Source organism: Necator americanus, chromosome I, assembly GCF_031761385.1.
Source record: "Necator americanus strain Aroian chromosome I, whole genome shotgun sequence".
In the NCBI taxonomy this organism is placed as follows: Eukaryota; Metazoa; Nematoda; class Chromadorea; order Rhabditida; family Ancylostomatidae; genus Necator; species Necator americanus.
The window spans coordinates 9,836,310-9,852,738 of NC_087371.1; the positions used below are offsets into that span (position 1 = coordinate 9,836,310).

The window sequence follows — 16,429 nt, forward strand, 5'->3', positions numbered from 1 at the left end:
ATACTTAATGTGTGTATAGTCCGCTTAAAATGACATGAAGCTCGGTGCAGTTGCGTAAGCGGCTGCGAACGAGATGAGACCATCAGGAACTGCAGCGATGAGTGGTGCTAGTAGCAAGGGTTCTACCTCGTTCGCAGCCGGCAGTCCCATCGTACTGCGTACAGCCGCTTACGCAACTGCATCCCTGCTACTCGCACCACTCTTCGCTTCACGATGGTCCAGTGTCGATTTCAGCTGCTGGCTCCACCGCGAGCACAGCCGTTTACGCAACTGCACCGAGCTTCATGTCGTTTTGACGCGACTATAGCAGTGCCCTTACATCTCTATAAAAATCCCATCTTCGTCGATATAGGTGCATTCATATAACGAGTTGACATGAGGAAACAGCTTCTGAGCTGATTTTAAAATATCCTTAGTAGGAATTATGGTTGTTTGTGTTACTCCAAAGACAAACCGTTCCTTCTGACAGAGTAAAATATGTCGATAACGTAGTTGAAGGACATGTACTTCAGAAGAAAAAGTAAGTTTGCAAGCTTTTTGTGACAGTTCTTGAACTTGTTGAACACAAACACATTACTACAATACATAAACAGGCTATTATTAACTGGGATGTAAACACCCCTCGAGGAAGATTTCATTTCCAGTCCACCATTTATGCGGAAGGTCGCATCATTTTTACTCCTTGTCAGCCACTTCTCACAAGGGATTTTTATCGACAGAATCCACGTGAAGAATTCTGGCACAGAAAAAACTACAGGAAATTCTGAAGACGTTGCGGAAACAACACCTTTTATCATTGAAGAGATTGAAACACCAGATTCTCTATCTGCAGAAGAAAGCCTTTATGTGAACAATGCTCTGTGGAAAAAGGCAATCAATAAAGAGATCTTTCAAACATTGGGACTCAATGAAGGAAATATTCACCGGGATATGTACGTGAGTGATTACCCGTAACTGTCTGCGTCCAAAAATTGATATTAAATGCGATCGTAGTTTCGTTCAGTTCCTTTTCAACTTTGCTGGAAACAAGGAACAATCAAGAGACCTTTTAAAGAACTTTTATGACACGCTTTCTAAAAATATACACAAGCGATCAGTGAGTTCGTCGAAATCAGTTAAATGATCGATTGGTTTATAATTGAAAAACACATTTAAAACGTTTTTTTTTTTCTCGCAAGTGCACCTCACATTTCTATTTCTTTAGGTTGTCGAAAGTCGCTGTAAGTTTATAGTCGGGTCAAAATGAAGCACGCTGCAGTTGGCTACGGTCGAAGAGAGGCGATGAAGAAAGCGGTTGGAATCGAGATGGAACCACCGTGAACTGCAGCGAAGGATGAGGCTTTCAAGGGTTTTCCCTCAATCCTAACTGCTATGCTCCACCGCGCCGCTTCGAGCGCAGCAGCCTGCGCAACTACACCGTGCTTCATACTGTTTTGACTCTATTATACTTAACTGTACTCACTAACTTGGCTTGTTAGGGTCTTTCAGGAGATAGACTAAGCACAGCTTATAGAGTAACAGAGACACTGAGTCTCATTTCTTCCAGCTGCAACAAGTCCCATTCTTCGATCCAGTTACTTTAGTTAAGTGATTACTCAGTCATACACTCCCGACGCTGCTTGCACAAACCACCACCGAAGTTTGCCCTGGTGACCGTGACGCGCCATCGGCAGCGGAAATGCCTTGTGCCGCTTTCATACTTCTTCAGCGCTGTATGATGAAAAATAGTGGATCGGTAAGTGCGAACACATAGAAAACGCACTTTTTGCTTTGCACTAGCTTCGTTTTGTGTAATGTGTAACGAATTCCACCAACAGTTCATCACTGCGCAGCGGTCAAGTCGGCTAGGTATGTGCGAGTTCCCACTTGCCGCGTCCCCTCCAAAGAAAACTATGAAAAGGCGCATATTTTTCCCGAGAAGCAGTAAACTACCCTTTTTCTTAATGTTAAGGCATGCGTGGTGTAATTAGAGAGAATAATTTTGTATGAACTTTCCAACCAAACTTATTGATATTCCATTCCTACAGATTCCATTTCTGTTTCAATCCTTTTGTTGTGGACCAAGAACAAGAATTTCCTGGTTTAGAGAGGAAGTCCGGATGTCCAAAAATCTTATATTCAAAAGCTGTCCAACGATAAACCGATGGAAAGCACAAATGATCGTAATCATGGCGATGTAGAACCAGAACAAAACACTGCACGGAGGCGTCGGATGGTCAGCAAAGAGATCTCTGGTAATAAGGTAAAAGTCTTGTTTTAGCAGTTCTTTTGAATTATCATTTAGTAGTCTTAATTTTTCCAATAAGAAGAAATTTCAGAGGAATTCTTTATCGCGAAGGCGAATTTTGTGGTGCACTTTAGCGTTAGCCGCATAGAGGATAAGATAATAACACAATGATTCATTTATGTTATCGAGTTTGATAAGCTGTACACGAGGTTGTTAAATAAATTTATTGGCTAACGTTTCGGCTATATCGCCTTCTTCAGAGCCTAAAAAGGGCGATATTCAATCTACATTTCAAACGACCAACCTCTCCACAACTGAACTGATAAACTCCACGCCTACTTTCAATCACAAATTTAGTGACTACACTGAATGCTCACCTTAGATCGGAGACGCCTAGCACGGACCGCTGACTGGTCGATCACGAGGGCGAATGGTTCGAATGTCACATTCGGATCGGAAGAACCATTCGAGATGTGGCGCGAGTTCCCGCGTTATCGACAGACATTCACCCTTGCGGTTCATTTTAGGGTTTTTGGCTTGGATCCAAAGTGCCTCCAGCGATTTTCGAGCCAACGTTTTAGATTCGTGCGCTAACATTTGGACCCTAATTTCAAAATCGGCTCCGTCGTGTTTTTGTGTTCTATGGGCACCTAAAGGTGTCCATTCTCGTAACCTACTCTTGCCGCTCACATGCTCTTTGATGCGGATATACAGCGGGCGTGCCGTTTCACCGACATACTCGTCTCCACAGTTCGTGCAAGAAATCAGGTAGACTACCCCGGATCTCAAGCAGTCTCCTGGACTACCTGTTTGACAAATAATACAGTTCGGTGTTGTACAGAGGGTATCGTACAAACGATTCCGAACTAACTGACGTTTCGAATCGTTCGGTGGTATTTCAACGACCGAATCGGAGCTATCCGGGTCTGCTCTCCTCAGACGTCGCCTAATGGCAGCGCTCATTTCATCGGAGATGTAAGGAAAGCAGAGAGGTATCTTATCCGTGGTGAGGTTTTCCAATTGCCGTGCTCGTTCACTTCGGTATCGTCTCGCTTCAGACGTTCGGATTTCATGACAATTCGAAACAGCAATTTCGTGAGCCAAAGTTAATGATTCCTTTCTCTCCTCAGGTCCACCACAAACGGCTCTTGCCGTGCGAAACATGTTGTTAAGCACAGCTTTCTTCTTTGGCTCACGAAATTGCTGTTTCGAATGGTTATGAAATCCGAACGTCTGAAGCGAGACGATACCGAAGTGAACGAGCACGGCAATTGGAAAACCTCACCACGGATAAGATACCTCTCTGCTTTCCTTACATCTCCGATGAAATGAGCGCTGCCATTAGGCGACGTCTGAGGAGAGCAGACCCGGATAGCTCCGATTCGGTCGTTGAAATACCACCGAACAATTCGAAACGTCAGTTAGTTCGGAATCGTTTGTACGATACCCTCTGTACAACACCGAACTGTATTATTTGTCAAACAGGTAGTCCAGGAGACTGCTTGAGATCCGGGGTAGTCTACCTGATTTCTTGCACGAACTGTGGAGACGAGTATGTCGGTGAAACGGCACGCCCGCTGTATATCCGCATCAAAGAGCACGTGAACGGCAAGAATAGGTTACGAGAATGGACACCTTTAGGTGCCCATAGAACACAAAAACACGACGGAGCCGATTTTGAAATTAGGGTCCAAATGTTAGCGCACGAATCTAAAACGTTGGCTCGAAAATCGCTGGAGGCACTTTGGATCCAAGCCAAAAACCCTAAAATGAACCGCAAGGGTGAATGTCTGTCGATAACGCGGGAACTCGCGCCACATCTCGAATGGTTCTTCCGATCCGAATGTGACATTCGAACCATTCGCCCTCGTGATCGACCAGTCAGCGGTCCGTGCTAGGCGTCTCCGATCTAAGGTGAGCATTCAGTGTAGTCACTAAATTTGTGATTGAAAGTAGGCGTGGAGTTTATCAGTTCAGTTGTGGAGAGGTTGGTCGTTTGAAATGTAGATTGAATATCGCCCTTTTTAGGCTCTGAAGAAGGCGATATAGCCGAAACGTTGGCCAATAAATTTATTTAACAACCGCGTGTACAGCTTATCAAACTCGATAATATAAATTCAACTATGCCGAGGTTCATTGAAAGTCGAACTTTTCAACTGCTTAAGAACGATTCATTGTCAGGATGACCCGTCCCTTGGAATTCAACAGCCATGTTCAGCGAAACACGAAATTTATCTCAGAAAACAAGAAGACGAGGGTTGCCCAGGAGCTTTAGGTGCGCTTTTTTGTTCTATTTTCAATCCATAGAATTTGAACATGCCGAAGATTTACGGCAGAGATACCATACTTTTATTGTTATGTGTCTTATTTGCCATCGTTTTAGCGAAAAAAATGACTGTGAGGGTGGAGTAAATTAAATGCTAGCGCGCGTTGGTTTGGACGAGTTTTCAGCGCTTCTCTCGGGTACGTCGGCACTTTGACCCTGCAGACGGAATGAACAGTGATACAAATCAGTGTACGAGAAAACTGGTTACTTGAGTACCCGGCATTCGAAGAACCTTACTGATTAGAACGTATAGGGATGCGAGTGTTTGACGTTATCCGCGTTTGCTTGAAACGTTCAGCCTTACCAGAACTCGAGCATCAGTATTGGAGAGATTCGGCTGCTTGCATTCTCGAAACACTGAGTATTCCAAACTTCCAATGTTGGGGTAGAATCCAGAACCGCTTGTGCCCTGAGCTATAGTCAAGTGATCGTGTGATGTGCGAATGTTGTGATCCGCTTCTGTTGCTAATTCACACATCAATTTAATCTGACATGCATTTCTCAACAAACTTTGGAAATATTTGGAAGGAAATTTCAGATGTTGAGATCTTTGCGCTATTAGGTAAAGGAGTGCAAAGGTGGTTCGGAGGCAGAGGCCCACTCAACATTGTTCCAATTAAACCGGACTTTTGAGCGCAGAACCTTCATAGAGCACAAAAACCGTCCTCAAGTGACAGATGTTTTTTACATTTCAGACCACGAATCAACTGTTCATAACTGGTATAGCTGATTCAGTCGAGACCCTGAAACCTAAGCAGTATTCGAGGATCCATTACATGTAGTCTAAAGATACTAAGAGTTAAAAACTAGTAGTTCTGAGTCTATTTTCCTTTTTTATCTTAGTAGCTTTAGTTCACATGTCATACATCCTCTAAGATCTTAGGGCCCCGACTGGCTGAGCTATTCACTTCCAGTATTGATGCTGTCGATAGATGAACTATCGCCTTCTCGAATTCTTTTCAGAGGAAAGCCATTTGTTACTTAAGAAAAGGATTTTTGCTCAACACGCGAAAGCGTAGTTTGGATAGTCGATTGCGGAACCCAGCATGGTTTCATTGATCTTCCCTAAGTCGTCCGAAAAAAATGGCGTAAGAACCGCTTCATTTCCTACGAAGTACGTTAGTAGAATACTTCTCCGTGTACACGTTCCGGTCCTCTCAGCAGCCCATTCATTGGTTTCACTTGAACAGATTGGTGAAAAGACACTACACGTCTTCGACCGATCACACTTGGATGTGGAGCGTACACAAAGGGGGTGCGGTGCAACTGAAATAGTCGCAAAAAAAACGACGTTTTCCATTCCGTTTTTTGCGACGACCAGAGAAAAAGGACCCAATTCACGCTGGGTTTCACAGTCTAATGGCCAAACTCTACGCTTTCGCTGTAGATTCCGCAACACGTCAAAGTCGTGGTACGCTGCCTTCAAAGCTAAAACAGAGGCTCCGAGACATTACTAAGTGGTGGTTATACCTGACGAGGCGCAAACATGCTTCGCCGAGGTCACGCTTCAGTCGTTCATGGAGACGCGCGCAACCATAACACAGGTAGCCTAGGTGGTCTCCTGGCCATAGGGGCAGAGAGAACTACGCAGTTACAAAAAGATATGAACAGAAAAATACATAGTGAGTGTTGCAGAGAGCACTGAATCAAGTAAACTATTAAGGAGAAAAACGACAGATTATAAGCCTATGTACAGTAGACTCGTAATGTGGATAGAAAACGGACCTGTACCCGACATTTATGAGACAGTGTAGTTAATTCTACATGCCATCTTAAATAAAGTTTTGGTGCAATGAGAGAGAAGTAGCGAATTTTCCTATTATCCTCAGGAGGGTGCGGGTGTAGTGTAGCGGTTAGAGGTTCCGCTTACTGCACAATCGATCGGAGGTTCGAATCCGCCCTAGTGCTCACCAAGCCTTTCATCCCTCCAGGGTCGATAAATTGGTACCAGACTTGTCTGGGAGGATAAAAACACTGATTTGACACATCGGCTAGCCACCGCAAGTCATTGTATAGGCCAGATACACGTTCGTTAACCTCAAACGATTCTGAATTGAAGTGAACGTGGGGGAGCATCCCAAGCGGATTGATTAACGCCAGAAACTTTATCCTTATCCTTATCCTCAGGAGGTTTAGAAGTTCCCAACATTACTCGTAGGTTGTACATGGGTACAACTTAGGCTACAAAAAGCACTGAATTCACAGGATGATGCTCTTCTCCGTAACTTCTGTAGGCTGGAATGATCTGACAATCGGGTCAGCGGTGCTATTGCAATGCGGCTAATATATATCGTGTGAAATCCGCTTACTGTTTTGCTCAAACGATTGTCGTTGATGTGCCTCACGTATCCAGCCCATATTTTGCTTCCCTTGGGAGGCGCGGCAGCATCTCCAACCTTCGATGGGTGACGCAGAAGATGACTTCGAATCCCGTCTCTTGATTTTGTGGAGCTGGATACTCCCAGTACAACGCGCCGGTTTTCAGGATGACCAGAGAAATTGAGTGGTGCCACACTCTTCGTAATCTACACCTCAAACTCCATACTTGCCCACATGTTTCCCAACTGTGTCAATTTCGTGATAAGCTGCCTTTAAGACGAAGTTTTCTTTTCAATAGAAACTTGTTTCAGACTTTGCAGCGTTTGTGTGTAAAGAGTTCTTCGGGTGCGGAATGTTTGTGGATTCATTTAAGAACTGCCAACCAAGGTAGCGGTCGATGAACAGTTCTTTTGTAAAGCACAACTGAATTTTTTTAGAATATGTCTGTCATACAAACAAGCTGTGGTAACTCAGGAATGTTATAAACACTTATTTGATTGCTCCTAACGAAATTTCAACCTTTAGTTGCTTTAAAACTGTTTACGTACATCATTCTTTATACTGTTTCGCTTAGACAATAAAGGATAAAGTATAAAGTGTCTGGCGTTCATCAACCCGCTTTGTGGGAATAAAAGTTCATCCAGTTCACAAACATTGCACTTTTTTTCATGGAAAAGTACATTAAAAGAAAAAACTCAAGTGAGCAGAAAAAGCCTGCAGATATTGAGGTAGCTCGAAGATTTTCTTTATATCTCTAAACTTGAACAAATCTGCTGCGAAGGAGGTTTCTAGGATTTTCGGCTTGATTTACTCGGAATGCATTAGCGGATTAAGTAATGAGATAGTTTTACCATCGGACATGCTCTGCATTAATGATTTATTCTTTTATAAAAGTATTTTGGTTTGTAAAGTTTGTTATGCCTTCGTTGTTGATTGAAAGTTTTCTTAAGATTCATCACTGGGTCTCAATCTGTGTGTCTGCGGTGTCTTGTAGTCGAGCTGAAAACGAAGTCTCAATTAATCTAATGTTGTTAATTAATGTGTAAAACTCCTTGAAAGGAAGTGTGTGAGTGTATGGAGCTGGAAGCTACTAAGAAAGAAACTATCCGAACTCGCCCCTTTTTTTCTCAGTGCACTGTGGTCGTGAAGTGCAGGTACAGTAAAATGAGAGCAATTTGCGGTGGCCCAAACGATTTTGCGGAGGATATCTGGAGATCCGGAACCGCAGATACGTGGCATAACCCCCGCTGCGACGGTATACATATGAGTGTGTGATTAACTTGAAAATAAACTGTATGCATTACAGCAAAGGTCATGATGTCACCACCAAAGCGCAAGTCGATGACGTAGTGAGATCAGAGCGAGATGATGTTCGGTGCAAATGCGTAAGCAGTTGCGCCCGAAGCGATACGGTGAAGCGTAGCGGTTAGGATCGTGTGCGAATGCTAGCACAACTTATTGCTACACTTCGCGATGGTCCCACTTGGATCTCAACCGCTACTTCTATCGCACAGCTCCGGGCGCGCCCGCTTACACAACACAGCAATGAGCTTCACGTCGTTTTGACCCGACTATGGGATTATGACAACTTTCTAGTACAACAATTGCCACTTCAACGGTTGACTCACTAGAAAGGCTCCTATTGCCCAATTTAGATCCTTCAAAGCTACGTAAAACTTTGGCTCCTAGAAAACGTTCCCTTATTTCACGAGCAGAAATTGTCCGTCCAAGGAATTTCGCAGCAAGAACGTAGTTTCGTAGCACGAGAACTCTGGTATTTCTATAATTCTCTTCAGACTCTTAGATGCACTATCTAAGAAAGAAACGGCAGTGTTTCACCATGTATTCTGTTGACATAGTAACAAATAGTTGCTGTTCTGGTTTAAATAGATGAATGAGGAAAATCCTCCGCATCCTTCAAAGTTAAAGGGAGCATATCACGAATCTGAGGTGGTGCGGATTTCAGGTGGAGTATCCGTGTACGGGGTCGTTGATTATGGAGACGGGGTAGTTTCGCTCATCTCTCCCTGCATCACTGAAAACAGCCGCCTCCAGAATGCTGTTTTGTACGACGCCATCTATTGCAACGCTCCACCCCTTGCGCCGCCTCCGCCCTGCGATTCGTCAAATTCGGACTGCCTCGCTAGGCAGTAAGGGACGCTACGCGTGCAAGGGTGGCGCGCTGCAATAGAAAACATCGTACAAAACAGGATCCAGGGGTCGGCCGTTTGCAGTGATGGCAGGGAAAGATGAGCGGAACCACCCCGGTCTCCATAATCTACGACTTACCGTATACGGATACTCCACCTGAAATCCGTACCACCCCAGATAAACGAAGTGAATGGTCCTGGTAAGAGCTGGGCTACCATCGTGATTCTACTGTTTTCTTCTCCGAACGGTTCTTTTTATCTGGACATGAAACTACTATTCCTTTACAAGCCCAACTAGCCGCTGTCCACCTACTCGTGCATCCTCCAAAATCGTTCAGTAGTAAACATACCATAAAGGTCGGGCGGTAGTCGTCGTTCTTTTAGCGCTTTCTCCGCTAGGTTTACTTTCTTTTTCATTCCGTCCAACTTCCGAACAACCTGGAACCTTGTGCTCGCTTCGCTGCCAAAAAAACACCTGTTTGTTTATGAGGGTGGCAAAAAAGTGTTTAAGTGTAGGTTTTTTTTTGTTTTCCTTTGAGTACCGTATACCAGTAAGACATTTCAAAGGCAGCGTATCACGAAACCGATGGTTTTGGGGTCTCTGATGGCAAACATTCCGATTACGAGCATGAGGCAGCAGCCGTGCGCGCGTTCAATTCCCCACCCCTAATCGTTCCAAGAAACGAAATGGAGTGAGAACCACTTTAGTTCCTACGAAGTACGTTAGAACACTTCTCTATGTACACGTTTCGGTCGTCTCAGCAGCCTATTCATTGGTTTTACTCGAATAAGCCGTTGAGGAGACCTAACTGATTTTCGACCGCTCGCACGTAGACGCGGCCTGTGTACAGCCGCGACGCGTCCCAATTTATCTTGCAGGAACGAACGTCGTTCGCGCGCCAATTTTCAGGACGATTAAGGGGAATTGACCGGGGCCACGCCCTTACTCGTGATCTACACCTCGAATTCCACACTTGCCCATAGAGACAGCGAGACCGCATCGCTGCCAGTTTCGATATACGCTTTTCTGCGAAATATATTACCGCTGGTAGTTGGTCATTATGCTCTTGTCTCGTGTTCAATTTAAAGGCATCACCCTACGAATCTGAGGTGGTACGGATTTTAGGTGGAGTATTCTTATACGGGACCAGTCTGAATGTCCGGCTAAAGCCGGACTTCAGACTTTCGCTGGTTTTAGCTTCGCTCCCCTTCACTGATCAATGAAATTTGATAGTAGTGGTGTTTTCTGTAAAATCAGATTTGCGTTTTTATAACAACACTTTCCTTCTCTTCTTTACATTTTAAATTATGGATTAAAAATTACGGAGTTTTCCTACCAATGCGTCAATTCTACATTTGGAGAATATTCTACCATCAGCTACAAACACTCCTTTGATGCCAGAATAATGTAGATACAATTTGAAAGCATTACTCGAAGTATGGATATTTCTCCTGATTTCCCCCAATAGTTATCACAGAATGATGTTTTAACATAAAATGACGTGAAAGACATCTTAATACAGATAAAGATAACGTTCCACGTCAGATCACATAAACATCCTGCTACTATTTAAGCAGCCGTTTTCATGCGCGTTTTCACTTTCTGAGAACGGCATGCTACCAACTTGAGACGAACGAAGAAAGAAATAGATACGCGGAGGAGTCATGAAGGTGAAAAGCAACGCGCGCAATGGCCACGGCTATGAAACGGCTTCAACCATTTATTTTTTGCGACATGCACGCGAAGTTATTGCGCACCATTTCGATTCCGCGGGACCCGTCTCACCCCACGTTATACCTGTCTGGCGCCGGCGCACCAACGACTCCGTGGGACCCGTCGCAGCACATTTTCTAGCTCTCTGGCGCCGGCGCACCAATCCGATGCCGCGGGACCCGTCGCAACTCATTTTATAGCTATCTGACGCCGGGTGGACCCGTCGCACCCCCTTTTTCGAATTTCGTGACACACAGACAAACACACACACACACACACACACACACACACACACACACACACACACACACACACACACACACACACACACACACACACACACACACACACACACACACACACACACACACACACACACACACACACACACACACACACACACACACACACACACACACACACACACACACACACACACACACACACACACACACACACACACACACACACACACACACACACACACACACACACACACACACACACACACACACACACACACACACACACACACACGCACGCACGCACACACACACACACACACACGCACGCACGTACGCACGCACGCACGCACACACACGCGTGGCCTAAGCTCCTTCCTAATTGCCGTAAAAAACGGCCCGGAAGATGCGGCGCCGCACAGGGCTGGCGCGCAATCTGCGGCGTTCCAATCGAACTCTTTGTAGCCGGACCGCTTGAAGCCGTATCTTCCGGGCCATTTTTTACGACAATTAGGAAGAAATGAACGGAATCATCCTCCTTCCCATAATCAACGACCTCGTATACGAATGCGTAGGCCGCTTGCGGTACCCTTCGGCTTAATTTGTGTTTCTCCAACACTAATGTTTAGCAGATATTGGCAGACGGTGGAAATAAAACAAATAATGATAACAAAGCGGAAGCCACCCTTGAAAACTTCATTAAAAAATTATCTCAAGAATTCTTATAGGATCTAATGAGAAAACGAACTGAGTGGAAGAATATAGTTGGATTAAAAGGACCTGAAGCTTGGTACAGTCGCGGAAGCGGCATAAGCCAGTGGCTACGGTCGTGGTGGGGTCACTGCTACCTCGATTCGCAGAGCTAGCGATGATCCTACACTGAAATGAACCGTTAGTTGTGCTGTGGCGTGGAGTGCAGCCGCCTCGCAAACCGCACCAGCTTCAGGTAGTTTTCGTTTGACTATACCGTAAAAATGTTACAAGTTACTTGGTCCAGGATTGATGCTCACCGCTAATGCTATTTGAAACAAATTGTAAAAGGCAAATATACAGTTCAACAAGGCAAAGATGCTTCCAAATATTAGTGCTACTAAAAACGATCTGAAAATGAGTACAACTTTATGGAACTTCCCTCCAGATAATCAAACTCACAATCCTTGTCGCCGCACTGAAGAATCAGCAACATTATATTTATAATCCTGATCCTAAATCGATAACCATCATCAGTGTCTCTTTCTCCTTCTTCAGAGAGTCGCATAAGTAAGACTAGACACCAATGTGCATGATGGAAATAAGCAAAGATGAAGACAGAGATAAAGTTTGAGTGTGTGATTGGGAGGTGTAGAGAGATTTGCTCAGAGTTAGTCGTAATTTCTGCAAAGATTCCTCGAAAGAAAGCGTCGCAATCGCTCGGGCAAAAGAAATGAACGGCGAAAAGATGGAGACGATATTTGTCTGCAACAGTACCATATTTGAAGAACGCATAGAAATGAACCTAACCATGTGGATATCTCGCAAAATTGTTTACCACTACCTATTTGTACCATCAACAATAAAAACCTTAAACAACATTTTTTTAATAACAATGTGTACGTTATATAGAGTACCTACCTATTATATCCACGAATAATCCTTGAGGAGAAAGCACTAAGCGAACGAGGCACAACCTTATGGCATGCTTACAATCATGGAGAGTGCAGGGGTGAGCACTGACTAACTAGACTTAAAAAAGAACTACAGTTTAAGGAGAGATCTATTTAATTGAATGGATTTGTTTAGGGAAGAAACGAAAAAGAAAAAAAAAAGTAGAGCGAGAATGATGGAAGTCCAGTTATTCCTTCTTTACTACCATTGCTCCACTTTTGATGGAAATGAACTATCTGTTTATTTACTTATTTGTTTATTCATTAACATAAACCAATCAAAAGAATAAAGTATAAAGTCTCTGGCTTATCAATCCGATTGGGATCTACCAACGCGTTTTACTGCAATTCATAATCGTTGGGGTTTTGGAACGCGTACATGGTATTGGAACGCTTTCAATGACTTGCGGAAGCCACCCGATGTAAAGCCAACCGAGTTCATCCGAGTTTTTGTGGTCCATTCTTCCTGCAAACTTGGTTGGAAGGACAACTTCTGGCTGTGATATGCCTATGAAGCAACATTTGAAGAAATCGTTCAAGCGCCAGTGCGTCGAATGATAACCTGGAACATATTTCTGAAAAAGCTTTGATTTTTCACCTTTCTTTTGTAAGAATTGTAAAGGAGACCGTAGAGCTCCACGCGGTCGTTAAAAATTTGGTTCACATCGTGTAACTCAACGTCAAAAATGAAATAGGAAAAGAATATGAACTACATGTAAATATTACATACATAGTTGCTTGAATATAATTGTCCTTTAGATCAATCGCACTGTCCATGCACGGTCGCAGTGAGAAATTCTCTCAGTCAAAATGTACACTTTGACAGACCCGGAGCTCCATATCCTTGCTGCAAAAACTTTGAGGTAAATTGATGATTATTTCTTCTTGTTTTGTGTGCATATTTTATTTTGTTTTATTTTCTTTAATACTTTTGTTCGTGGCAAATAAACTAGAGGTTCCACTGTCTACACGATCGATCCGAGGTTTGAATCCGCCCTAGTGCTCACCAAGCCTTTCATCCCTCCGAGGTCAATAAATTGGTACAAGACCTTACCGTAAGGATAAAAACACTGACTTGACACATCGGCTAGCCCCCGCGAGTCTTTGTATAGTTATTGTATACGTTCTTCGTTCTACGTCTTGAGGTGAACCAGGTGGCGCGTCGATAGCGGATTGGTCAATGCCTGACACTTTATCCTTTTATCCTTTAATATTTTTGTGTGCAGCTCCCTACCGTTTGACGGGAAAAACGGAGTAGGATACCTTAAATGTTCTCTATCGTACCAACTTCTGCTTCCAGATACCTACTCACTTGACTTACTTGAGATAATCAGCGGGCTGATATTTTCGTCTGACGCGATTGTACGCATCTTCGCCGAGGTGTGTCCTCCTTGAGCATAGCTTTACCCAACCTTTTCCATGTTCCGCAAGAGTTTGCCCAGAATCAATCCATTCGTCGCTATTCCATATCCTGCGGAAGCATACGTCTCACCTCAACTGCCTATCCACGCGGAGTGTCAAGAAATTCCGCTCTCAGCCAGACGGCATTTTCAGCTCAAAGGCATCACCCCACGAATCTAAGGTGATGCAGATTTTAGGTGGAGTATTCGTATACAGGATGGGAGACTATAGAAAGGGGGGTGATTCCGTCCATTTCTTCCTAATTGCCGTAAGAAACGGGCCGAAAGATGCGGCGCCGCTCAAGGCTGGCGCACTCCAGTCGCTCCAGTCGAACTCTTTGTAGAAAATAGTGCGCAAGTACGCCTGAAGCCGTATCTTCCGGGCCGTTTTTTACGGCAATTAGGAAAAAATGGGCGGAATCATCCCCCTCTCCATAGTCTCCCATACCGTATACGAATACTCCACCTGAAATCCGTACCACCTCAGATTCGTGGAGTGATGCCTTTAAACCCGACAAACTCCTCAGATCACGTTGAACAAGGCTTCTGCTGGTCTCCTCAGTATATGACTAAAGAAGAGGAGACAATTTTCTGTAGCCATTTTTAATGGCAATTCAAGATCTTGATGCCCTCCATGTGTCATCCTCCAGTACACAACATCGACTTCCGGATGAGGATGCTTTATTGCGGCATATACAGGACCAAAAGTATCGAAGCAACTGTCTAAGCAGTTTGTTTTCCGAGCAGTCAAGCCTCTCCATCACTGTAGACGGTGCTAACCAAGTCCCCTGTATTTATGGGGTGAATAGCTATACTCGCAGCTGTACTTCGTTGGTGAGAGACGACCACAGGCATTTCGTTAAGAAGTTAAATCTAGAAATGGCCTCAGCCCATTTTTGCTGAATATCTCTCTCGTTTTCCCCGTTGTTGTTCAGCATACACGCAAGGAACAGAACTCACCGACTTCGTCATCACCATTCACGTTGGAGGTCGAAGAGACCAACACTTGCTTACATCTATCAAGGGATAGACGTTGTGAATAGGCTACAGCCAGTTTCGATGAAAGATTGCCAACATGTTGAAGTTCCGTACTGCATTCCGTGAATATAACAACACCGTCGGCGTACTCGAGGTCGGTCAAGGGGCACCTTGATGGTGAACTAACTTTCTTCGTATCAGCGGCGCAGAGCGCGTTGAAAAGACGACTTCTCTGAGAAGAGACGAAAGCCGCTCCAGAATCCAAAAATGCTAACTGCATTGGCTTCGGACACTCCGCTGCCTTATTTCGATTACTGCGCAGACAATGAATGCCTAGTTAATCGTAGATCGGCCAGGACGAATGCCAGTTTTCTCATTGCGCTCTTTTCTTTCCGATGTTTGATAAGCCAGTCCAAGACAACTAGAACCATGTATACGCAGCAATGAGATTCCTCGATAGTCTAGGTTCCGTGACGGATAACCTTTTGTGGAGGAGAATTATCATAGCGTGTCTCCGCGAGTCGGGTTTCCGTTCGTCGGTCGATATTAAACGGATTACCTTCATTTTGTCTCGAATCCGAGGCCTAGGAAGGTATTTCAGCATTTCTGCGCTAATTCTATCGCCTCCATCAGATTATTCCATTTTTCATCTTTTGGATACAGAGGAAAAACCTCCGACTATGAACATGCTTGAGTTTAGGAGCTGATGGCGCTTGTAGGTTCAGCAAAGCCTTGAACGGACCTCTCCAAATTGGGAGAGCTGTTTTACCAAAATCCCCTCCATTGAGAGTATTGAAGACTGGAGAACCTCTCTTTATCTTGCCGCTACACTGCTTCAGTAAAGAATAGGCTTTCCCAATGGGAAAGAAATGGCTTTCCCAATGGCATGGGAACACAAGTTCTTGTGTTCCCATGCCCTTTCAAACTCCTTCACTATTGGCGTCGATTCGTTTTCGCGGTCTTTTTGCAGTTGGGGATGCAACTTCCTTCTCGGACACTTTTCCTGACTTAGATCGCCTCTGTTGCGGCCGGCACATACAACGTTACCTGTGGATTTCTGTTTTCGCAGATGCAAAGGCACACTTCTTCCGCGACATTGGAACCGGTAGCATTTCTCTTGCAGCGTTCTGGATGCACTTTGTGAAGGAATCCGCATCGCAGAGTTTCTTCTTAGTCCGTACTCCACATAACTAGGCACACAGTGGAAATTCGTCCTGGATTCTTCGTCTTTTAGACCTCTTCGATTTTCGCTTGAACAGGAACTCTTTGGTATCTTCTGTTGGAGCATATCTTGAAGTTGATAAGAACTGGACGGTGGTCAGAGTCAAATGCGACGCCACAAACAGCTCAAGCTTCTTGGATATCTGACCGAAGAACGTTTCTCATCGGAACGTGGTCGAGATGAAGTTTGGAAGTTGTTATCTTCCGCT

The 16,429-nt window shown here is 44.4% G+C and overlaps 2 protein-coding genes across 3 annotated transcripts; one reads left to right on the forward strand and one right to left on the reverse strand.

Annotated features, from left to right (window-relative positions):
* Window positions 1-654: 654 nt before the first annotated feature.
* On the forward strand, window positions 655-7,379 carry RB195_005019 (uncharacterized protein; the record flags this gene model as incomplete). Its single annotated transcript, XM_064177291.1, has 6 exons — window positions 655-936; window positions 1,004-1,096; window positions 2,087-2,242; window positions 4,409-4,502; window positions 7,184-7,259; window positions 7,310-7,379. The coding sequence occupies 6 exons, from the start codon at window positions 655-657 to the stop codon at window positions 7,377-7,379; spliced, it is 771 nt and encodes a 256-aa protein (XP_064034416.1).
* Window positions 7,380-7,827: 448 nt separating this feature from the next.
* RB195_005020 (uncharacterized protein) lies at window positions 7,828-15,279 on the reverse strand (the record flags this gene model as incomplete). Of its 2 annotated transcripts, none has more annotated exons than XM_064177292.1 (5): window positions 7,828-7,871; window positions 9,373-9,460; window positions 11,989-12,068; window positions 12,131-12,244; window positions 14,982-15,279. In XM_064177292.1, the coding sequence occupies 5 exons, from the start codon at window positions 15,277-15,279 to the stop codon at window positions 7,828-7,830; spliced, it is 624 nt and encodes a 207-aa protein (XP_064034417.1). The 2 variants fall into 2 exon arrangements, with proteins under 2 accessions (XP_064034417.1, XP_064034418.1); XM_064177293.1 differs by lacking the exon at window positions 14,982-15,279 and adding an exon at window positions 12,446-12,448 and having other exon boundaries at window positions 11,989-12,079; window positions 12,131-12,183.
* Window positions 15,280-16,429: the final 1,150 nt, after the last annotated feature.